Here is a 23,004-nt window from a genome sequence, read left to right as displayed (position 1 = left end):
GCTGGGGGGCGCTGGCACAAAGGACAGCCTGGCGCCCGCGGGCCGGGCCAAGGGCAGCGGCGCGCCGCGGCTCTAATTTCTAATCAACTTTTTGTTTTTTTTTTGAGGCTCCACGATTTACAGTTGAGTGAGTGATGGGGCTTCCTGTGTACGAGGCTCCAGCACCGCAGCCCACAGTGTGTCCCCTCACACCGACCCCCGGTGTGCCCCAGCCCCTTCCCCTCACTGGCCGGGCTGCGCGGTGCTGTAGTCAGTTGCTGCTCAAGGCCTGGGGCTCACTTGTGCTCTGGGTATTTAAAGATGACCGAGATGTTTCCCATTCTCTTGGGACTTTTCGTCTCCTTAGGTCTGATTTGAACCGCATCCGGTGGTTGTGGCCCCGCCACACTCAGCTTTACTCCTGACTCAGTGCTCAAGGGTCACTCCTGTCAAGGCTCAAGGATCTTATGCGGTCCCAGAGACTGGCCCAATGCTGTGTTTTGGCCCCATGCATTTTTATTTTTATGCTGCTAGTTGTTAACACAAAAGGCTGGCGGGTAGGGCATTTGCCTTGCACGCGGGTCACCCTGGTTGGATCCTGGCATTCCATAGGGGCTCTGAGCACCGCCAGGAGTAAATCCTGAGCCCTAAGCATCACCGGGTGTGGCCCAAAAACAAAATAGAAAAAGACTGTTGTATGAACTCCCCTTCGGCTAGCATTCCGTGAGTCAGGGCATTTTGCAAATGTTTCTAAGCTCTCCAACAACAATGCACGGGAAGCATCTTTATCCCTATTTTGGGGGCAGGGCGGGGCGGGCAGTGTCTAAAGCTAGTAAGTAGGGTCCCTAGGCTGTCGCTGAAGTCACCCTTTGAAGCCATTTGCATTCGTCAAATGATTGCTCATACATGTCACCTCCACTGTACCCAGACACTCAGAAAAAGGGACTTTATTTACTCGAAAGAAAACACCGAAACAGCTCCCCAGTGAGGAAACTGAAACATTACAGTTGTCAGGATGAGTTCCACCCTCTCTGCTGGTCCATTTACAGGCTCATTGTCTTTTCTGGTTGGGAGCTCCCGGCACTTTGAATCCTGGTGTGGCACACATCTGTTCTGCAATGTGATGGGCAGTGATATTAGAAATGAAAGTGTCAGTCATTAAATGAATATTTGGATGGTGGGGAAACAAGTAAATAAACTCAAAGGTCCTGGGGATGGAGAGATAGTAAGGGCTTTAGACATTTCACTTGCATATGGCCAACCCTAGTTTCATCCTTAGCACTGCATTAGGATCCCCCAAGCCACTCCAGTATTGATCCCTGAGTGCAGGAGTAAGTCCTGAGCACTGCTAGGGCTTAATAACAAAAATAGCTATTGAAGGATAATTATTGGTTTAGAGAGATGTTTGAGAAACAGTAAATGAAAAGGAGAGGTTACAAAGCTGTTTCAGGGTCTGGAGTGATAGCATAGCGGGTAGGGCATTTGCCTTGCACGCGGCTGACCCAGGTTCGATTCCCAGCATCCCATATGGTCCCCTGAGCATCGCCAGGAGTAATTCCTGAGTGCAGAGCCAGGAGTAACCCCTGTGCATCGCTGGGTGTGACCCAAAAAGCAGAAAGAAAAAAAAAAAGCTGTTTCAGTGTCACTGTCACTGTTATCCTGTTGCTCATTGATTTGTTCAAGCGGGCACCAGTAACATCTCCATTATGAGACTTGTTGCTGTTTTTGGAATATCGAATATGCCATGGGTAGCTTTCCAGGCTCTGCTGTGTGGACAAGATACTCTTGGTAGCTTGACGGGCTCTTCGAGAGGGACGGAGGAATCAAACCTGGGCCGCATACAAGACAAACGCCCTACCTGCTGTGCTATCGCTCCAGCCCATATATATATGTATATATGTATATATATGTGCAGGGGCCGAAGCAATAGTACAGCTGGTAGAGCATTTGACTTGCATGGCCAGCCCAGGTCCAATCCCTGGCACCCATCTGGTCCCCTGAGCACTGCAAGGAGTAACCTCCTGAGCATTGCTGGACATGGCACCCCCCAAAAAACAGTGCAATTCACTCACATAAGAAGTGCATATATGGAGTTCATGCCAAATTCAACCAGCTTATTCAATGGTTGAATAAATAGTGGTACTACTACATGATTAAAAAAGAAGTGCATATAAAGCACTGCATTCAAAGGCATTCACAATTCCCACTAACAGTGTTTGTAAAGTCACAAAAAATTAACAGGGTGCTGGGACTGGAGAAAGACTCATGGGCTGAGCACATGCTCTTCATGCAGGAGGCCCAGTTCAACCCCAGCACTCCATGATCCCCTAAACACCCCAGGACCAGTCACTGAGCTCTGAGTTGAACAAAGCCCCTGAGTACTACCAGATACAGCTCAAAAACAAAAGGTCATGATTCCATTTATAGAAAATTCAGGCAAATTTGACTTCTTCTGAGATTGAATCCCAGTCTGACACATGCAAGGAAAGCACCCTACCCACTATATATTGCTCCATTCCCTACACCCTTCTTTTGAAAATTGATGAATTGTGTGTGTGTGTGCTGAGGGTGTCAGTGTTGGGGGCTGAACCTAGGAAGCTTCCTGGGGACACTTTGGGCTGAATCCCGTACCCAGCCAGAGAGAGATTTTCTTCTTTTTTAAAAAAGCAATTTTCTGAGGCTGGAGTGATAGCACAGCAGGTAGGGTGTTTGCCTTGCACGGTGCCAACCTGGGTTCAATTCCCAGCATCCCATATGGTCCCTGAACACCACCAGGGGTGATTCCTGAGTGCAGAGCCAGGAGTAACCCCTGTGCATAGCTGGGTGTGACCCCCCCCAAAAAAAAAAAGCAAAAAAAAAAAAGAAATTTTCTGAAGACTTTTACAGACTATTTCTATCAATAAAGAGAGCAAAGTGCTGGGCTGGAATGATAGCACATCAGGTAGGGCATTTGCCTTGCACACAGCTGACCCGGGTTCGATTCTCAGCATCCCATACGATCCCCCAAGCACCTCCAGGAGTATTTCCTGAGCGCAGAGCCAGGAGTAACCCCTGTGCATCGCCAGGTGTGGCCCAAAAAAAGCAAAATAAATAAATAAATAAATAAATAAAGAGCAAAGTGCTAAGTGCTGACTATACATACTATTCCCTACCAGAGTCTGAACTGCTCGAAGCTCCCCTCGACTTACTCGCTTACTCGCTTTCTCATCTTTCAAATCATTGTTTATCTCAATACTCCATACTCCATACTCCTGTTAACCCTGTGCTTTCTCAACACAAAACACACAGCTCAGAACAAATAGCACTGAAGAAATAGCAGTACCCCTACATTATTAAAAAAAAATAACAAATAGCACACATACCTCATAGCACATAGTTCTGTTCCTACAGGAGCAGCCACCACAGCACTTAATATTTTTTTTTCTTCTGGCCACACATGGCCACACTCAAGGTTTATTCCTGGCTCTGCACTTAGGAATTACTTGTGGTGCTCAGAAACTTGGGAAACCATATGGAAAGCCACAAATTGAACCCAGGTCAGCCGCATGCAAGGCAAGTGCCCTACCCATTGTATTATCACTCTGGCACCCCGCACACAGTAATTATTAGCAGCCAACTTGTGGTCTTCATCCAGAAATTGGTTCAGGACAAAGGCAAAAGCTCTGTTCTATAGAAGAGCTAAGACTTGTCTTGTTTGATCACCTCGATATTTGCACGATTCTTGTCAAACAACAGATACTTAAGACCTGAGTTCTTCCCACCTTGATCCTTTTCTATGTTCCTACTTTATCTCTGAGGCTTTTATTCTCCACACCTTACCTTGGTGCCTAAATTTTATGTATCTTTAAGCAATTGTTACATGTTTATGTAAACAGGTGTGAATTTATGCCATTTCCTTGGCCATCTTGGGACCGGTGGTTATCCCATTTCCTCGCTGGCCCTTTTCAAACGTTTATCCTATATTTTTCTCCTTAACTAAAGGATCAGAGATGTATTGAGTAAATTGTTTTTAGAGAGGAGCTTTTCCCTCTGCTAAAAGATGTCAGAACTGCAACTGACCCTTGTACTTGTTTTTGGCTTTTTGGTTTTGGGTTGAGCGATTGTTTTTGGTTTTGGGTAGGGCACTTGCCTTGCACGCAGCCGACCTAGATTCCATTCCTCCATCCCTCTCGGAGAGCCCGGCAAGCTACCGAGAGTATCCCACCTGCACGGCAGAGCCTGGCAAGCTACCTGTGGCATATTCGATATGCCAAAAACAGTAACAAGTCTCACAATGGAGACGTTACTGGTGCCTGCTAAAGCAAATTGATGAACAACGGGACGATAGTGCTACAATGCTACAGTTTTATGGGTCACACCAAGTGGTGCTGGGGATGACTCCTGACTATGCACGGAGGTTGCTCTGGATCAGTACTCAGGGCTGCTCCCAGCAGTGCTCAGGACCATGCAGTGATGTCAATCAGACCTGGGTCATCTGCAGCAGAGCACATACCCCATTCTTTTTTTTTTTTTTTTTTTTTTTTTTTGCTTTTTGGGTCACACCCAGCGATGCTCAGGGGTTACTCCTGGCTTTGCACTCAGGAATTACTCCTGGCGGTGCTTGGGGGACCATATGGGATGCCGGGGATCGAACCCAGGTCGGCCGCGTGCAAGGCAAACGCCCTACCCGCTGTGCTATCGCTCCGGCCCCACATACCCCATTCTTTGAGTGATCTCGCTGGCCCTCTGGTCCTTCTCCTGATCTATTGTGCCTTTGTTGTGGAAATTCCCACAACAAAAAAAGAAAAAAAAGGGGCTGGAGCGATAGCACAGCGGGTAGGGCGTTTGCCTTGCACGCAGCCGACCCGAATCCCAGCATCCCATATGGTCCCCTGAGCACCGCCAGGGGTGATTCCTGAGTGCATGAGCCAGGAGTGACCCCTGTGCATCACCGGGTGTGACCCAAAAAGCAAAAAAAAAAAAAAAAAAGGCAACAGAGGCTGGAGTGGGTACAGTGGGTAGGGTGCAGGCCTTGCACATGGCCAATCCAGGTTCCATCCCTGGCACCCCATATGGTCCCCTGAGGTTGCCAGGTGTGATTCTTGAGCACCAATAGGTATGGCCTCAAAACAAATCCCAAAATAACCCAAGCAACATGCTTGATTAGTGGGAAAACACTGGCAGCAGGCTCAGTTGAGCTCATGCTTCAGAACAGGGCTCAGAACAAAGGCGAAAGTTCTATTTTATAGAATATCTAATGGGAGTTGGGGCATTTGCAGGCAACTGGCTGGATAGTACAGAAACAGAAATTCCAGTACATTTTGCAGGATCTGGACCACCTCCAGGATGTGAGTGTATTTGGGATATGGTCACCAAGGTTACAAAGTGAGGCTCTGACCAGCAAGGCCATCCCAGGTGCCCTCCATGGTTATGTTGTATCTCCCAGACTTAGCTGTCCCTTGGTAGCTCCTGCTCTCTGGTGTTAGTATGTTTGAAGTGAGCCTGTTGGAAATGTGGGCAAAGCTGTCTCCTATCCTCATCATTTTTACCCTGTGGTCTATAAGATGCAGGGTCACACTCCAGCCAGAGAGGCAGCCGACACCTCAGATGGATTCACTAACTCTTTTTAAAAAATTATTATTATTAAATCACTGTGTGATAGATGGTTATTAAGTAGTTCAAGATTGGGTTTCAGTCATACAGTGTTCCAGTACCAGTGTCTTCATAGTGTAAATTTCCCACCACCACTGTCCCCAGTTTCCCTCCTTCCACCTTCCACCCCCAGTCATTATGGCTTGCAGTACAGGTACTTAAAGGCTATTATGTATATCCTTTTACCCACTTTCAGCACTCAGTTATTTTTTGCAATGATCGTTTACAACTGTCATTGTCATAGGATTCACTTACTCTTTGGACATCCTCTGGAGACAGAAGAGAACAACTGATGTCTGAGTCAAACACTGCATCCCCTTGGAGATGATATTGCTGCCAGATGTTCAAGGTTAAGCAGAAGGTGGTTGAAGGGAAATGAACGATGAAACATCCAAATATTGTCAGCAGAGAGGGAAAGTCTGGGTTTATATAAAACAGCCCAAAGACATGAAGTCATTGAGATGAAAGACCCATCTCAAGAGCCTTGGAAAAGCTTTATGGAAGCAGAATTCCTGGCCCAGTGCACGGGTGGGACAAAAGGCACCAGGAATACATAGCCAAAGGCTGCAGCAGGAACTCAAAAGGGGGCACCCAAAGTACCATGCTTTTCCCCAGGAAAAGTCCTGTTAACCCTGACTTATAAAGAATTCGGGCCAAGGAAGTTTATAGGAGATACCCCTATATCATCTCTTCCCCCAAATCAACCTGGACTCTTTCTACTCTGGAGAAGCCCATGTTCTCTTTCTCTTCCCTCGCCCCTTCCACCCCCACACACCCAAATAAACTTGTTTAACTTCACTATTTGTCTCTTCCTGAAATGCTTTTTTCTCCTCCTGAAATGCTTTTCTGTGAAGGAAAGGTGACAGATTCGAGAAGCTGGGGTAAGACTGACTTTCTTGCAAAGAGCAATTCCCGCTCCAGCCTGGGTTCCATAGCTCCCTGAGAAATCAGATGCAGGAATCATTTCTCACATCGGGCAGAACAGTTGGAGCCAGGTGCAGTTTGACAACCACCTGGAGGGGACTGGTGAGATGTGAGTTTTGTACTGGGCAGGGGCTCAGAGCAGACTCCTCAGTCCTAGGTGTCCCCAGGGATGTCTAGGGGGCTAGGATGGGGGACAGCAGGAAGCAGTAGATGTGCTTCTCGAGGCTGTCTCTCCCCTTCCCGCCTCACACAAGCCCCCTCCCCCCAGACCTGACTCCTTCGGATGGGGTCAGAGTCCCCCACTGGCAACACAAGGGACCTGAAGTGTGGCTAGCGGAAGGGCCAGCATGTTCAAGGATCTTAAAGGCGGTGCAAGCAGCTGAAACATGGACTGGCATGGTGGCCCCAGTGAGGTTGAAGGTGTGTTCAGAGAAGGAATGAGAGAGACAGAGCCTTGATGTGGGAGAAGGCTTTTAGCCGGGAACCTTTTGGTTTGAAAGAGACATAGATCCACCTAAGGGGAAAAGAAAGTCTTTATTGGCTCAGAAGCGAAGAATTCAGGGCTTTCAAGATCAAAGATGACATTGAGCTTTGCCACCGCTTTGTGTGTCTCATCTTGGCTCTCCTTTTTGTTGGCTGCATTCTTGCAAAGGGCTCTGTGAAGGGGAACCTCTGGTCACCCAGAAGCCAAAGCCTGGAGTGGGCAGGAAGGGGGTGATCAAGGCTGATTGATCAGGGCCACGGAGACTCAAGGATGCGGTTTTTCTGATGATGTCCAGAGAGCTGGACCCCCTGAAGGAGAGCAGAGAGCTTGACACTTTAGGGAGTGTGTGGAGGTAAAGAGGGGAGATGAGAAGCTTTTCCTGGGCTCTGAAAGCTGTTGGCGTCCTTAAAATAGTAAGGCTTTCTCAGCTGCATCCTCCGCTTCCCTGGGGAAGCAGGATCATTTACAGAGAGGCTGGGGTCCAGGGAGAGAGGAAGAAAGAAAGTGGGAAACCCAGAAACCGCCCAACACGTTCCGGCTGGGTCTCCAGGACTCAGGAGGTCTAGATCTATTCACCCTCTTCATCTTGGCGCACATTCGGCGCCCCCTCTCTCCCCCGCGGCGAACCCAGCAGACGGCTGGGGAAGGCACGTCCCGCCCCGCGCCCCTTCCCAGCTCGGCGCTTCCGCTGCCCGAGCCGAGTCTCCTCCCCCGCCGTCCCGGGCGCCGTCCCGGGCAGGGTCGTTGGGATCGCCTGGCGGCTTAGCCCGGGAGACGCGAGAAGCAGACCCGCGCCCCCACCCCTACCCCCGCCACGATCCAACAGCCCCTCCCGGGTCTCTGCGGCCCAGAGGAGCCCCAGCGTTCCGCGCTGCAGCGCGCACAGCCGGAGCCCCGCGGGAGCGGCTTCAGCACCGCGGACAGCGCCCCGCCCCGGGCCCTCCAGCCGCCCCGCTCAGAGGCCGCGCTGGCCAGCGATGCCCCCGGCATGGCCCGGAGCCCCGGCCCCGAGGCGCTGCTCCTCTGCGCCAGCCTCCTGCAGCTGTGCTCAGGTAAAGACAGGCTGTCCGCCTGCGAGGGACCGGCCCTGGGAGCGAGGACGCGGGCGGGGACCAAGGGAGGGACCCCCCGCAGGCGCAACTCCCGGGAGCCTGGGCTGGAGAAGGGCGGATTCTCAAGGCGGTTTCCGGAACCATGCCAAGAAAGGCGGGCGCCCGGCTGTACCCTCCCTTATTCTCCAGCCCCGCCCTGAGCTCCTGGTTTGGGGAACTCCCCAGGGATCACGTAGGAAGGGGCGGGAAGTGCTCTGTGGGGTCCGGTGCGTGGTGGGGGGCCAAGAGACGGACAGGAGAGTCATTTGCACTGCAGGGCTGAGGGCCAGGGAGGGCTCCCCCAGGGAGCAGGGCAGAGCTGCGGAGGACAGGCACCAGGCTCATGCAAGGCTCTCTCCCACCTCCTGCCTTCTGCAGGGCATCTTGGCCTGGACTGGCCAGCCTCTGGACCCCAGTCCCAGCCTCTTACCAGCCCAACTCTCCCTCCACAGCCTGGCAGGGGCATCACCCGCAAGCCAAGGTTACAGCATGTGACTTATGTTGTAACTGGCACATGCAGGTGGTGCAGCTGGTGGAGAAAGGCAGTATGATGGGGTCTGAGTTACTGTGCCTTGGTGACCACCCTCCAGGACTTTCCTCCAGTCATGGGAGAAGCCTTGGAAAAGGAACTGGTGAATCTTTTGCAAGCACCTGGACCCTGACCCTGCAGGCAGAGTAGGCCTGCAGGAATCCCTAGACATAGCTCCTAGCCCCCAGGAAATCTGTGCAGGGCCCTGGTGCTGCTCTGCGCTGGTCCCAGGGATCCCTAGGGATAGGGCAGTGGGACACATCAGGCTCCTCTGGGGACCAGACTTGGTCCATCTGCCCAGGGAGGGCTGCCTCCTGGGGCGGTCTTACTTTCCTCCTGCCCCTGTGCAGGTGTCTGGGCCACAGACACGGAAGAACGGCTGGTGGAGCATCTTCTCGACCCTTCCCGCTATAACAAACTCATCCGCCCAGCCACCAATGGCTCAGACCTGGTCACCGTACAGCTCATGGTCTCACTGGCCCAGCTAATCAGTGTGGTGAGTTGGGGGCTCCCAAACTCTGCCTGGCCACTTCTGTCAATACCACCAGAATTTGTGCCTGTGAGGTCCCCAAGGCTGGTAGAGGTGTGGGAGGTGGGGGGGCGCAGTGCGGAGGTGTGTGGGCTGGGTGAGCGTCTCAGTAGCTTCTCTCTTTCCCCTCAGCACGAGCGGGAGCAGATCATGACCACCAACGTCTGGCTGACCCAGGTCAGTGCCCTTCACACACAGCCCCAGTCTGTGAAAGCCGCAGGCGCCCCAGTTAGCTCAGCAGTGCGGCCAGGGAGATGCTGCGTTCTGAGCCCATGTGCCCGGCAGAGAAGTCCTGGTGTGGGGCTCACGGGGGGGGGGGGGGTTTGTCTGTGATATGCTTTCCCGGGCACCTGGGCCCTGCCCTGGTCCCTGAGCTCCCATTCCTGGGCAGGAGTGGGAAGATTACCGCCTCACCTGGAATCCCGAGGAGTTCGATAACATGAAGAAAGTCCGGCTCCCTTCGAAGCACATCTGGCTCCCGGATGTGGTCCTGTACAACAAGTACGTGGCGGTGGGGCACCAGGAAGGCTGGAGGAGACCAGGGGCGCACTCTGGGAGGGGAGGGGTCTCAGGAAAGGAAACTAGTTTGTGGTGTGCAGAGAGAAGGGTCTTTTTGTGGACAGAGATGCAGTCATTGCAGACAGACAGACAGACTCCCCCCTGCCTCAGTGAGGACAGCCACTGTGACCAGGGCCCTGGCCAACTCAGAGTCCCAGTGTTCGGGGCTGCACTGGGGCACATGCAAGCCCCCAGGGTCCCCAGTGACTTCAGGATGCCAGGGCAAACTGGAAGTTCCTGCTTTCCTCCAAGTCACTTCGCTGTCCTGCAGGGATCTCTCAGCACCCTGTCACTCCAACCTACGTAGGTGGCTGTCTCTGGCTCCCACCTACCTCTGTCCCCCTCCTCTCCTCACTCATACCTCCCTGGCTCCAACTTTTTGACAGGCACCTGCACCTTTACTCACCCCTCCTTATTTAGAGCGGGCCTCCCGGCTCTTGACCAGTCCACCAGCCTGACCCAGGGCCCCTTCCTGCTCCTATCAGGGTGCGCCCCTGGGACATGGGATGGCTGCCCGTGCGCCTGCCCCTTCCTGGCCAGTCACGGCTGGCACTGGGGAAGTGCCGAGGCCCACCCGCAATGTGCCGCTCTCCCCACAGCGCCGATGGCATGTATGAGGTGTCCTTCTACTCCAATGCCGTGGTCTCCTACGACGGCAGCATATTCTGGCTGCCCCCTGCCATCTACAAAAGCGCCTGCAAGATCGAGGTTAAGCACTTCCCATTCGACCAGCAGAACTGCACAATGAAGTTCCGCTCGTGGACCTATGATCGCACGGAGATCGACCTGGTGCTCAAGAGTGATGTGGCCAGCCTGGACGACTTCACCCCCAGCGGAGAATGGGACATCGTGGCGCTGCCAGGCCGGCGCAACGAGAACCCGGCTGATTCCACCTACGTGGACATCACCTACGACTTCATCATCCGCCGCAAGCCGCTCTTCTACACCATCAACCTCATCATCCCCTGCGTGCTCATTACCTCGCTGGCCATCCTGGTCTTCTACCTGCCATCCGACTGTGGCGAGAAGATGACGCTCTGCATCTCCGTACTGCTGGCGCTCACCGTCTTCCTGCTGCTCATCTCCAAGATCGTGCCGCCCACCTCGCTGGACGTGCCACTCGTCGGCAAGTACCTCATGTTCACCATGGTACTGGTCACCTTCTCCATCGTCACCAGCGTGTGTGTGCTCAATGTGCACCACCGCTCCCCCAGCACGCACACCATGGCGCCCTGGGTCCGCCTGGTCTTCCTGGAGAAGCTGCCTGCGCTGCTCTTCATGCAGCCGCCGCGCCAGCGCTGCGCCCGCCAGCGCCTGCGCCTGCGCCGGCGCCAGCGGGAGCGCGAGGACGCTGGCGGCCTCTTCTTCCGTGACGACTCGTGCACGTGCTTCGTCAACCGCGGGGCCTCTGTGCAGGGCCTGGCCGAGCCCGCGCCCGGGGCGGGCAGGGCCCGCGCTGGGGCCTCGTGCGCCTGCGGCCTGCAGGAGGCAGTGGACGGCGTCCGCTTCATAGCCGACCACATGCGGAGCGAGGACGAAGACCAGAGCGTGAGTGCATGGGGCCTGCATGCGGGAGCAGGGATGCGGGGTGGGTCGCTGCCTCTGGCCAGCCCTTGTGGTCTGCACAGGGCTGAGCTGCGGCAAGCGGGGAGCCACACCCGAGCCCCTGAGGAGCCTTGGGTACTCTCTGAGATGACCCACTGGAGACCACTGGATTGAATCCAGGACAAGGCGCCGCCTCTGAGGAGACGCTTCTGAATTTGCATGGCGGACCTGGGGCCCTGACCCTCCCCCCGACTCCCAGAATGGCTCCTGAGGCCTCTGCCTGCATTCCAAGGCCACTGTACAAATCTGCAGCTCTGAGCACAGAGACCAGCCCCTTGAGAGGCCCCGAGGCAGGCGGGAGGAAGGGGAAGGGGTGCTTACCAGGCGTGTGTTGTGGGCGGGAAGGTTAGTGTTCCATGAGCCCATTCCAGAGGAGATGGAGGTCCAAATCGATATCTCTTTTCTGCTTCTCTGCGTCCTAGGGAACGTCCTTATGTGGTATTTCTAGGGCATGGGAGTAGAGAAGTGCCTCGAGGCCGGCCCCCAGTTTTCCAGGTCTTTCTGCAGCGACTCGCCATCAGGTGCAGCCCTGTCCCCCCTGGTCAGTCTCCAAGTACCTGGCTGTTTGCAGTGTGCAGTGCAGCTGTTGCCATGGTGACTGGCTGTTTCCGGTGGGGACTCAGCCATGCCCCATGCTGGGGAACCTGGTGGTTCCCAGGATCCTGGAAATGCCCTCTGGAGCTGGATCTGGGGCTTGGGAGCTTTGTTGGAGCCCGAGAGCGGGAAGGCCGTGGTGGGGCAGACTGGAGTGGCAGAGGCCCCGCTGGAGGTGCTGGCTGCTGCCGCCACTGCTGAGGCCGATCATGTTCAGAGTTTGTTCTGCCACTGACCTACTTGCGAGCTTCTCACACTCTGACTCCACTTGGTTCCGTCTCTGCCCTCAGAGCCAACGTGGCACCCCATTCTTACTAAATGGCACCATCGGGGCTGGAGCGATAGCACAGCGGGTAGGGCGTTTGCCTTGCACGCGGCCGACCCGGGTTCGATCCCCAGCATCCCATATGGTCCCCTGAGCACCGCCAGGAGTAATTCCTGAGTGCAGAGCCAGGAGTAACCCCTGTGCATCGCCGGGTGTGACCCAAAAAAGCAAAAAAAAATAAATAAAAAAAAATAAATGGCACCATCACCAGCTCATGATTCAGACCCCAGACTTGGAGATTTTCAGGCCTTTCCTCACCATCCAAACGATGAGCAGTTCTGTCCCTGAGCGAAGTCTCCAGAATCAGCACCTGGTCGACCCAGTAGGGTCCACATCTCCCAGATCCCTCCTGTGTCACTTGTCAGCATCCCCCTTCCTGCCCCCCACCCCCACCCCCTGCCTTGTTTTGATTGCTGACTTCTCTGCTTGGCTTTTTTTTTTTTTTTGGCCGCACCCAGTGTGCTCAGGGCTTATTCCTGTCTCTGTGCTCTCAGTGGGCACAGGGGACCATAACTTTTAATTTTTCCATTAAAAATTTTCCAGTTGTTTTTGTAATACCCTTTGTAGTATCACCCCCACTCAAACTAGGGCCTCACATCATACCTGGGTTTGCTGCCTCTTCCATTTTGTCAGCATGGAGCAATTGCTGTCTCATTGTTCAAGTGGGAAGAGGCCACTGAAGGCATTGTGCATCTGTGCATCTGTCATCGGTTGGAACCTAGGGCCTCACTTAAGTGAGACTCTCCCAGTGAGCCACGTGCCAGTCATCCCTGATCGCTGTGTCTCCCAACGTGCTCCCACGTGGTGGGTCCTCCTCATTCACCAGCGCTTCGGCTCACGTCCCCTCCCAGACCACACTTGACGGGCCATCATGTGTATGTCTCGGTCCTGATCCAGACCGGCACTGTGGGCCATGACTGGATTTTGCCTTGTCTGTGCCTCAGTGAGCCATATGCCACAGGACAGCTTGCCTCATGCCCCCCAGGTCCAGTGGAGGTGCAAGCATGAGATGAACGAGCTTGATTCACCCACTGACTGAGTGCAAGTCTCTGTTTGTGTCCTGACGCAGGGAGACCAGCGACCCTCACACCCCATCAGTGGTTCGTGGGGTTGGAGAGATAGCACAGTGGGCAGGGCACTTGTCCAACCCAGGTTCGATCCCGAACACCACATATGGTCGATCCCCCGAGCACCTCCAGGAGTGATCCCTGAGTATAGAGCCAGGAGTGAGCCCTGAGCACCACCCGATATGGCCCCCAAACCCAGCCAAACCAAAAAAGTGGTTCCCCTTTTGTGGGGTCCCATCCTGTCCCGCAGGGAGGACCCTTCATGGGGCTAAGGAGGGGACGTAACCGAATGAACAGATGCAGAGCCAGAAGGAGGAGGAGGAGAGAGAGAGAGAGAGTTTATTCACAGCAGTTACAATACTTATACCTCTTGGTGGGAGGGGGCGGTATGCATGCTTGGACCCCCATAGGATCAATAGTAAAATGCAGATCAGGCATGGGCGTTGGGCAGATCAGTCATGGGCGTTGGTTAGTGAGAGGAATGGCCAACTGATAAGATCACTAAGGTCAGCAGTGGTGACCTTGTTACAGAAATCCCAAGTAAGCCTCCACTTGACTAGAGGATAAGAGCCGGGCTTGTAAAATGGCTCCCTACACCCTTTTCACTCTGTTTGTATCTGAGAACCCTTCCTCCCTACGGGCCTGGGGCTGTTGGAAGGGCCCCTGCAGACGAAGAGTGAGGCTGTGGGCCCTGACTGTTCATTGCTGCACCCCATGTTCCAGATAGGCTCTGATTACAGGGTGCCAGGACAGTTTCCTGCAGTTCAGGGGCTCGTCGCTTAGGTTGGAGTGGGGAGTGAGGGAGGACACAGTGGTGCAACTGAAGGGACAGTGACACAGTAAAAATCGTCTACTAGAATCTGGCCCAGGGCTCCCAGAGGTGTTGTAGGTCACTCCAAGTGGGGTGTCAGGGAAGCTCCCCAGAAGAGATGATACTTGGTTTGCTCTTTGAAGGGTGGAGAGGAGAGAAAGGATGGAGGGTCTAGGCCGAAAGGGAGTGGAAGGCAAAGCCGCAGAGGACACAGTGGGGGTTGCTAGGTCTGTTGATGGGGGACGAAGGGGCTCAGCATGGGCTGGCATTGCCTTCAGGGGCTGTGCGTGTGTGAGAGAGGGAGGGAGGAAGGGAGAGAGAGCGAGAGCGATAGAGCGATATAGAGAGAGTGGGGGGGGGAGCAAGTGAGCGCTACTTTCCTGTAGCCTGTGGCCGACTCCTGCCCTGGTCCCTGTCCAGGTGAGCGAGGACTGGAAGTACGTGGCCATGGTGATCGACCGCCTGTTTCTCTGGATCTTCGTGCTCGTCTGCGTCTTGGGCACCGTGGGCATGTTCCTGCAGCCACTCTTCCAGAACCACAGTTCCGCCACCTTCCTCCACGCGGCCCCCAGCTCCAAGTGAGCCCCAGCTCCAGTGCCCTTCCCCCTGCCCTCTGCCCCGCACTGCCCTGCGCTTCCTCCCCTGGAGCTCCCGCCCCCTCCCCCACCCCCCACCTGCTCCAGAGCCCACCTGGAGGCTGCGGGGCCAGCCCAGGGATCATGTTGAGGGTTGAGCAGGAAGGAGAGAGCAGTTCCAGAGATGCGCACAGTGGGCCAGGTCGGCCCCCAGTGGGCCCACATCTCTCTGAAGTGGATAGAAGTCATCCCCTAGTGGACCAGGTTACCCTTGGTCACCCCCTGCAGTGGACAGGGCTCTCACATGATGTGAGGCTTAGCTGGGCTCCCTGCAGACCCCTCAGAGGTCCCAGCACAGCCTGGGTGCCGCTTCTCTGCCCAGGGTTCCTCAGGGCTAAGGTGGGAACTGGGGGCAGCTGCAGGCAGCCCTGCCTGCACCAACATACAGCCCCCCGCGCGGAGGTGAGCTCTCGGTGCCCTGCCCCAGAGCTGGGGGCCAAGCTGCCCTTCTGCCCCACCTTCCTTCCCTCACGGCTCCTGCGAAGTGGAGGTGGCAAAGCGCAGCCTGAGCTTCCTGTCCTGTGGGTCCCCAGCATCCCCCAAAGGAGGGATTTCCTGCTCCCAACCCCCACCCCTGCCTGACTGCTGTGGGGTCTACCTACAGGGGCAGGCTGATGGCACAGGGCTCTGCCTAGGCCTGTCCTCTGGTTTCGGCGCTGCCAACTGCCTGGCAGCCACCTGGGGCGTCTCCTCCATGTGGGTCTCAGCGTCCCTCTCCCGGAAAGGGCCTTCAGGAATAAGGTCAGTGTTGGCCTGGGACAGAACAGCACGAGGAGCCCAGCCTGTAGAAGCCTGAGGGGAGGGTCTCACCTGAGACATGGGCCTCCTACCCGCCCACGCCCACCATGACCCCTCCTCCCACTGAGCCAAGCAAGTGCCGGAAACCGGGGTCAGGAGCTGGGGGCAAGGGCAGGAGCAGCAGGGGGCACTCCAAGCTCATCTCAGAGCACCCATCCCTCCGCTTCTGGGTGCTCCTCCAGGTGGCCAGGCTAAGGCTGGGCTGGGGGTGGGGGAAAGGGGTGGGGTAGGGTGTTCCTGGCCCCTGCAAGACTCAGCTCTGCTTTGAAGAACCAAGTAGCAGCTGCCCGCAGCGGCCTGGATCCACCGGGGACTCCTGAGCCTGGGAGCCAGCATGGGTTCCCTTGGCCGGTTTGGGGAGGCCTCCACGTTCTGCGCACACCACTCCCCCCACCCGCACTCCCGAAGGTGCACGTGTCCGACTCCACCTTGCCATCTGCAATACAGTGAATGGGAGGGGCAGAGATGGCGTCAGCCCGGGTGGAATAAGAGCCTTTGGCTGGGCCTGGGTGGCAGTGCCAGAGGGGCTGCTGGGTGGGGAAGGGGGCTGATGGACGGAAGGGTTCTGTTACCTGTCTTGTTTGCGAGGGGAGGCGGGGCAGAGGGCCAGGGCAGGGTGCCCACATGTGACCCAGGCTGGGGCAGGGGGAGTGACCATCTGTTGGGGTCCTGTGTCCTTTCTGGGTGGTGCTGCCCCTCCCCGCAGCTGCTGCCCCTGCTGGGCACCAGGGTGTGAAGAGGAAGTGGAGGGGCACCAAGAGGCAGGTGGGGGTGGGACCACAGAAACTCCAGGCTGGAGTGCTGCTGGATGCCCTATCTCCACTGCTGCTGCCAGGCGTGGCCGGAGGACGGTGACCTGACCGGAGGCCTGGGCACGGCCAGCTGGGGCCAGCAGGGGCCACTGAGCCGCAGGCGGCCGAGCACGGCCCTGCAGAGGCAGTGCAGGGGCTCACCCCGGACCTGTGTCCCTGCAGCACCTCGTAGAGTGTGGGACACTCAGGGTCCTACCTGGATCCCCTCCCCACACCCGCTGACTGCAAGGGGACACGCTGTTGAATCTTGGCCCCCATAGAGAGGTCAGGGTGGCAGTCACGTGGCTCCTAAGGTACTGCAGGACACCTCACCCCCCCGACACACAGGTATTCCTTGTACCCCCCACACCTGTCTCAGCCCCTCTCCTGTACACCTGGGATGGGGGTGCTACTGTGGCCCTGTCCAGGCAGGACTCACAGGGAATCTGAGTCTCGTAAAGAAAAGTCGTTTCAAAGCCATCTGCTGTGTCTGGTGTTTGGTGGCGGCGTGTGGGGCGGGGCTGGTGGGCGGCGCCCACCTCACCCAGAGAACCCGAGACCCAAGTCTGTCTGTTCCTGGAGGAAGCCGCTGGGTCTGAGGGGCAGGCCAGCGGGATGTGGGGTGCCACTGTTGCTTCGACAGCTCTGGCTGCCCTGGGGCCCAGTTTCTGGAAACACCCCTGAGAACCTCTGGAAAAGAAGATACCCCGCCGCGGAGCTGAAGAGCTGGGGGATGCCCCATGCCCAGGCCTGAGGGTGAGCGAGGTCCTGAGAAGGACCAACTGGGCCTGGAGCCCCAGGCCCCCGTGGACATCGACACGCCCAGTGCTGGCTTTAGCTGTGCAGCTCATCTCAGGGTTGAAGGGGCTCCGAGCCAAGCACAGGCGTCGCCCGCGTCTCCTGCTCGCAGTCTGCAGTGCCCGGTGTCGGGGCAGCCGGACCTACTGTCGTGTTAGGAGTGCCTGAGACTGGCACTGGGCCAGCTTCTCACTCTGCGTTTTGAGCTCTTGCCCATCCAGTCTCTGGGGACACAATTTTTCATTCTGGCTTTGGGGCCACACCTGGTGCTGTTCAGGGCTTTCGCCTGGTGCTGTGCCAAGAGATCACTCCCGGGGGCCCTAGGGAGCACCTCACCTGCTGTCACTCTCTCCAGCCCTGGGTGGGCTCAGTTCTGATGAGGTCAGAGGCTGCTGCAGGGAGCCTGCTGTACCCCAGCCCATCCGGACCACACTCACCTACAGGCAGGCCCTCGGAGAGGCTCCTTCCCACAGGCTGGGGGACCTTGGGGGCGTCTCCGGCGTGCAGTGCTCTGGTCTGCCTCCACTCCCCCCGGAAAGTGAGAGAGGCATCCTAACGACACGGGACTCTTGGTTTCTTTTTTAATTGACAGGAATGTTTAGTCACTGCTACTGAGGGGCACACAAAAGTGAATCATACAACGCACGGTGGCTGCGCTCGGCTCTCCCCACCGCTGGCCCGGGGAGTCACAATCAAGGACCCTCCAGAGCCCCTTCCGCCTGAGCGAAGGGCGCGGCTTCAGGCGGCGACAGCTTGTATGTGATTATCTGAAGAACGAGCAATAGCCACAGTTCAGACACGCCAACTACACGGATCATTCAACAAACGGGGGTGGGGGCAGCCTGCTTGTTAAAGACAAAGATTGGACAGAAAAGTGAAAACACAGTGGGAAGCACGACCCCCACACTGCCTGCCTCAGGGCTGCCGGGGAGGGGAGGACATGGGGAGGCGTGCAGGGCCCACCATGATCTGGACTCCAGCAGACGTGAGGGGCTCAGGGAGGCCTTGCCACCCTCCTACGTAGAAACGGGGTCCAGGAAGGTCACTAGACAAGACGAAGGGTGAGCAGGAGCTCTGGGCCCCCGGTTCAGACTACAGGAGGGTCTAATGCCCGGGCCAGAGCAGCGGCTCTGGCATCCTGAGGGGGCAGGAGATGCCCCGCAGGCTGGGAGTGGGGCGTGGGGGGCAGGAGGGGGTGCCAACAGCTGCCTTTAGCGTATTCACAGGACCAGGGCAGAGCTGGGACCCCCGGAGACAGGACTCTCTCCATTGGCTCCTGGGGACACTTTGGCCCCCACAAAGACAGCCTTTGTGTATTAAAAAACAATAAACCTGGGTCTTTTGATTTTGGTCAACTTCCAGTCAGCAGTACAGAAGGACTAGTAGCCATGAAAAAGTGCAAATGTGGGGTTAGCTACCATGGAGGTGGTGGGGTGGGTGTTAGAGGGGCATAGCTCACAAGGTCACAGATGGGGAGAGGGTACAGCAGGAAGGGGTGGGCGGCCAGGGGAGGGACCCCCGGTTCCTGAGCTCACAAGGCTGCTGGTTACAGTAGACTTCAGCGGCTCGCCCACGGGCCACCTAAGGTGAGCTCAAGTTTGTTTGAGGTGGAACCCAGGGGTCCCTCCCTAGGGTTCTGGGTGCCTTCTTCCCACTCTGGGAACCCTTGGCTGCAGAGTGACTTCAGGTGGGCCCTGCCATAGGACCCCCTCCCTGGAAAGGGTATGCTGGGGACTTGGAGTTGGCATCAGTGCCCACAGGGTCCGCACAGGGTCCCTTAAGCACTCCCCATTAGTGCCTGATGTCGCAGCCCCAGGGCCAGCTGTGGGACCTGTGGCCTTACTTTCACTCCATCCTGATTATTTCTAGGTTCTGTCCTGGAGGGTTCCTGCCAGCCGACCCCCACCCCGACCCCTCCTTGGCTGGGAAATTCCCAGGAATTCTTTAGGAGGGACCTTGGGGACCTGCCTGCTGTGAAGTGGACGGGGGTGCCCCCTGCAGGGGGGCCGGTCACCACAGGGTAGTGGACCACAGCCTGGCCAGTCCCGTCCTGCTGCCCAGAGGGAGGAGCCCTCCCACCCCACCCCACCCCACAGCAGCTTCCTGCCAAGCGGGGCTAAAGTGCAAGATCTGAGCGTCCAAGGGTCTCAGCCGCAGGGCCGGCCACACCTGGCAGCAACAGCTCACAGTTCACCTGATTCTCAAGCTTGCCTCTGTCGTCCTGAGGGACAGGAGACAGACTCTGACCACAGGGCCAGCCTCTCCACGGGGAAGGACCTGCTTAGCCCCCAGTGGAGGCATGTGGGCCGGTGCCCCCTGGAGGTGGCCCTGGGTCCACACATAGACATAGGGGAAGGAAGGTCATCGGCGCAGAGCTGGACAGGGCAGAGACCTACCTCTCGCCCCTGGGTCACGGGGGAGAGAAAGGCTACAGTGGCCCAGTCTCCAAAGGGTGGGGAGCCCCCGTCCTCGGCATGACCAGTTGTGGTTCCACTGGGGGAAAATTAAAGGGAGACTCGCCCGTGAGCTGTGACAGGCACAAAGGACCCGCTCCCCTCGGGGCCGGCCTCAGCCAGGCTACACGGGACAGAGGTAGAAATTCTTCTCCTCCTGGGGCTTGCTGATCCAGTTCCCGTAGCCCATGTCCCTCAGGCTCTTTTTGAAGTGGTTCTTGGCTAGTTCATACTCGCGGGCCGCTCGCTTGGCCTCGCCGTAGGAAAGTTGGAGCAGATCCCTGCGGCACCGGAAGGAACAAAGCTTCTTGAACTGGAGGAAGATGTTCTTCTTGGAGACCCGGGACAACTCATTCCGCGGCCTGGGGACACCAGAGCACTCGTGACCACCGGTGAGAGGAGGGGCAGGGCTGGGAGGCGGGACAGAGTGTGGGGCTGGGGTTGTGTGCCTCACCCGTCCACGGTGCCCCGGGTCCCGTCCAGAATCTCCAGGTCGTAGCCATCGGCCAGACACCAGTTGACACTCGTCTCCTTGGTCTTCCCGGATTGCCTCTTGGAATCGTAGACGCTGACGCGGCCAACCTAGAGGCACCAGGGCCGGAGAGACACGGGAGCCCCTTAGGACAGTGACAGGGGACTCGCAGTCTTAGGGGGTCTTGTTTGGGCACCTGCTGCTCCCACCCCCAGCCTGTCACAGGGCTTCTGGCCCCCAGCACCCAAAGGGCTTGGGAAGGAGGGGCTCTCGGGCACCTTAGGGTGGTTCACGATAAAAGGGTATCGGAGCCCGTCCTCGAACGCACGCCCATCCCTGGTCACACGGCAGCAGATGGCACGGGTCAGGTGTCCTTGGCTGAAAAGGTAGCCTAGGAGCCAGAGGAGACAGAGCCTGAGTCGACACCACGCAGGCTTGGCAGCAGAGGCAGACGGGCCTGAGGCTGCAAATGGTGCCCTCAGCCCCCCTTTTGGAAGCCCAGGGCCACCCCCTAGAAGACACATGGGATCACCAATGAGCACAGCCCAGAATGTGAGGCTCTGGTGGGCCAGGGGCTCTGCTTGGGGAGCCCGGCCTGGCCATCGCCTCCCGCCCCAGGAGAGTCCCCAGTCGTGGTCCTTGGGCACAGAAAGACAGATGGACCCTCACCGAGTGTGACCGACTTGAGGTACACAGGCTGCAGGAAGTGGGTGAGTAGCGCCCCCTGCAGGCCCAGCACGTTCCAGCGCAAGATCTTGTCGCTACAGGACATGGTCCGCAGCCTCTCGCCCAGTCGGATGCCATCCCAGGTGGGCACAATGTCACTGGACTCCACCGGGATCGTGCCTTCCCCTGTGGCGAGACATGGTGAGCCCATGTCCCATCTGCCCCAGCCCCGGCTCGCTGCCACAGCTGCACTAGGATAGAATTCACCTGCATGATGTGTGCAAATTGCAGGTTTTCACTACATTCTCAGAAGCAGGACACCAGCATTGTGGCAGCAGGGCTTCTCCCCAGCCCCGTCCCCGCCCACACCGTCGCCAGGCTCTGCCCGCTCTGGACATCTCATACAGTAAACCGTAGCGTACGGGACCTTTTCTGAGTTGGTCTTTCTGCCTCTAGGGACATTTTAGGGCCCAGCATGTTGCTGCCTGTGTCTGCATGTCTTCCTTTTACTGGACTCTGGTCACACCCAGCAGTGCTCGGGCTTATTCCTGGCTCTGGGCTCAGGCTTCACTCCTGGCAGGGCATGGAGTGCCATATGGGATACTGGGGATTGGACCCAGGTCAGCAGCGTGCAAGGCAAATGCCTTCCCCGCTGTCCTACCCCTATGCCTCCCCCCCCACCCCAGTGCGGCCGCTCCTCGCCTGCATGCTGCACATTATGGGGGAGACTGGCTGGCTCTGAGAGGTTCTGAGTTGGGCTGCTAGGGACACGGGTGCTCTGGGCTCACACGGGCATTTGTTTCCCTTTCTCCTGGGCATGCACCTAAGAGGGAGCTGTGTCTACTTCTAGGGTGCTGGGCTGGGAAGTGACAGGATCTGGTTACCCTGAGCGCCACAGAGAGGTTTGCAGTGAGGAGGGGACAGAAGGGGACAGGAAGTGACAGAGGACACAGGAGCAGCAGCCTCCGTGGGGGAGTCCCATCTGACCTGAAGGCACCTGGATCACCGGATCTGGACGGAGCCCCTGACCCTCCTGCCCGGGCCCCGGGTGGGCAGCCACTCACCATTCTCCACCTTGGTGCGGAGCTTGCCCTGTTTGGGGTTCTCGAAGACGGGGTAGTGGCGGGAATCCGGGCTCTCCATGGCTCTGTCGCTGCACGACTTGTCGAAGAGTGCGCCGTCGCCACACGGGGCCGTGCTGGAAGGGGCGCCCCTGAGCACACCGCGCTGGGTCCCACCGGCCCCGAAACCCCCCATAAAAGGGGCCCGGCCCCCACCCCAACCTGATGTAGAGGTGGAAGGTCACGTTCTTCTTGATCTGCAGCTTCTCTCCACCGTGGGCCAGCTCGAATATGCTGTCCCTCGCCGTCTGCGGGTTGTACTTCATCAGCTCGCTGTACAGAAACCTACGGGCAGAGCAGCGCTAGGACCCGGGGGGACTCTGCGCGTGGAGAAGGGGCCCCCTGAGGAGAGCAGAGAGGCCCAGGGGTGCTGAAAGCAAAGGGATCGGCCCTGAGCCGGGGAGGCAGGTGCCTCCAGAGCCGGAGGCTTCCTCACCCAAGCCCTGACCGGGGTCACTGCGTGTGTCTGAGAGTCAGGGGCCAGCAGCAGAGGCAGCAGAGAAATTGTGGGTGCTGGGCCGAGGCTGGGCGCCACACGCCCCCCACCCCCACCCTGTGCGCGTCCACACACCTGATAAAGCCCCTTCGGGAGATGATCTCGGCGTGACAGTCGTTCACGGTCTCCCCCTTCAGGCTGAGCGCGTCCCCCTTCACACACCGATTCCCTAGGAGGGGGACCCAGACCCAAGTGAGATCCCCAAAGCCCGAGAGCGGGACCGGGGGCTGTCTGCCCATCACCCCAGATAGGCGTGACTTCTGCCCCCACAAATGAAAATGACTCCCTCCCCACCCTGAGCTTGCTCTAGTGAGTGACACGTGACAAGTCTGTGCTTGGGACAGGGAGAGGGTTCACAGGGCAGAACGCAGGCCCGGGCGGGGGTCCCTGGGCACTGGCACTGAGCTGGGCACACCCTTTCCATCCCCAAAGTCTATTCTCAGGGCTGGAGCCCTGAATTCGCCCTGGCACATGAGCCCCCGTCTCCCCAGTCATGGAGGTCTTTGTGGTCCCTGGTAGAACAGACCCCCCCCACTGAGTCCCAGCCTGGTGGATGGCCATCTCAGATGGTTCTGGGCCCAAGTAGTACCTGGGAGAGTCCCCTCCCAAACGAAGGCCTCCACAAAAAGCAACACCAGAGAATCTTT

General features: G+C 57.3%; 2 protein-coding genes across 2 annotated transcripts in view; one reads left to right on the top strand and one right to left on the bottom strand.

The window, feature by feature from the left end:
- Nucleotides 1-7,532: 7,532 nt before the first annotated feature.
- On the top strand, nt 7,533-16,831 carry CHRNB2 (cholinergic receptor nicotinic beta 2 subunit). The gene is made up of 6 exons (XM_004619263.2): nt 7,533-8,070; nt 8,989-9,134; nt 9,300-9,344; nt 9,559-9,668; nt 10,325-11,273; nt 14,548-16,831. Exons 1-6 carry the CDS (start codon nt 8,007-8,009, stop codon nt 14,707-14,709), a joined length of 1,476 nt encoding a protein of 491 aa, XP_004619320.2. The 5' UTR covers nt 7,533-8,006; the 3' UTR covers nt 14,710-16,831.
- An 885-nt stretch (nt 16,832-17,716) lies between these two features.
- The window catches only part of ADAR (adenosine deaminase RNA specific), a 30,395-nt gene continuing 25,107 nt past the window's right edge, over nt 17,717-23,004 (bottom strand). The window contains exons 10-16 of the mRNA XM_055140327.1: nt 22,433-22,526; nt 22,024-22,146; nt 21,805-21,938; nt 20,744-20,926; nt 20,353-20,465; nt 20,057-20,184; nt 17,717-19,964 (exon numbers count right to left, since the gene is read on the bottom strand). Coding sequence (XP_054996302.1) covers nt 19,727-19,964; nt 20,057-20,184; nt 20,353-20,465; nt 20,744-20,926; nt 21,805-21,938; nt 22,024-22,146; nt 22,433-22,526 — 1,013 coding nt within the window. The 3' untranslated portion in view covers nt 17,717-19,726. The remainder of the gene's footprint in view (nt 19,965-20,056; nt 20,185-20,352; nt 20,466-20,743; nt 20,927-21,804; nt 21,939-22,023; nt 22,147-22,432; nt 22,527-23,004) is intronic.

Source organism: Sorex araneus, chromosome 5 (genome assembly GCF_027595985.1).
Source record: "Sorex araneus isolate mSorAra2 chromosome 5, mSorAra2.pri, whole genome shotgun sequence".
NCBI classification, from domain to species: Eukaryota; Metazoa; Chordata; class Mammalia; order Eulipotyphla; family Soricidae; genus Sorex; species Sorex araneus.
This window is presented reverse-complemented; position numbering and strand designations above follow the sequence as displayed.

Excerpts from the sequence above, each read along its gene's own strand:
- CHRNB2 (XM_004619263.2), top strand. The coding sequence starts at position 8,007 with ATGGCCCGGAGCCCCGGCCCCGAGGCGCTGCTCCTCTGCGCCAGCCTC. Across the intron at positions 9,345-9,558 it reads CCAACGTCTGGCTGACCCAG|GAGTGGGAAGATTACCGCCT; the intron begins GTCAGTGCCCTT and ends ATTCCTGGGCAG. Across the intron at positions 11,274-14,547 it reads GCGAGGACGAAGACCAGAGC|GTGAGCGAGGACTGGAAGTA; the intron begins GTGAGTGCATGG and ends GTCCCTGTCCAG.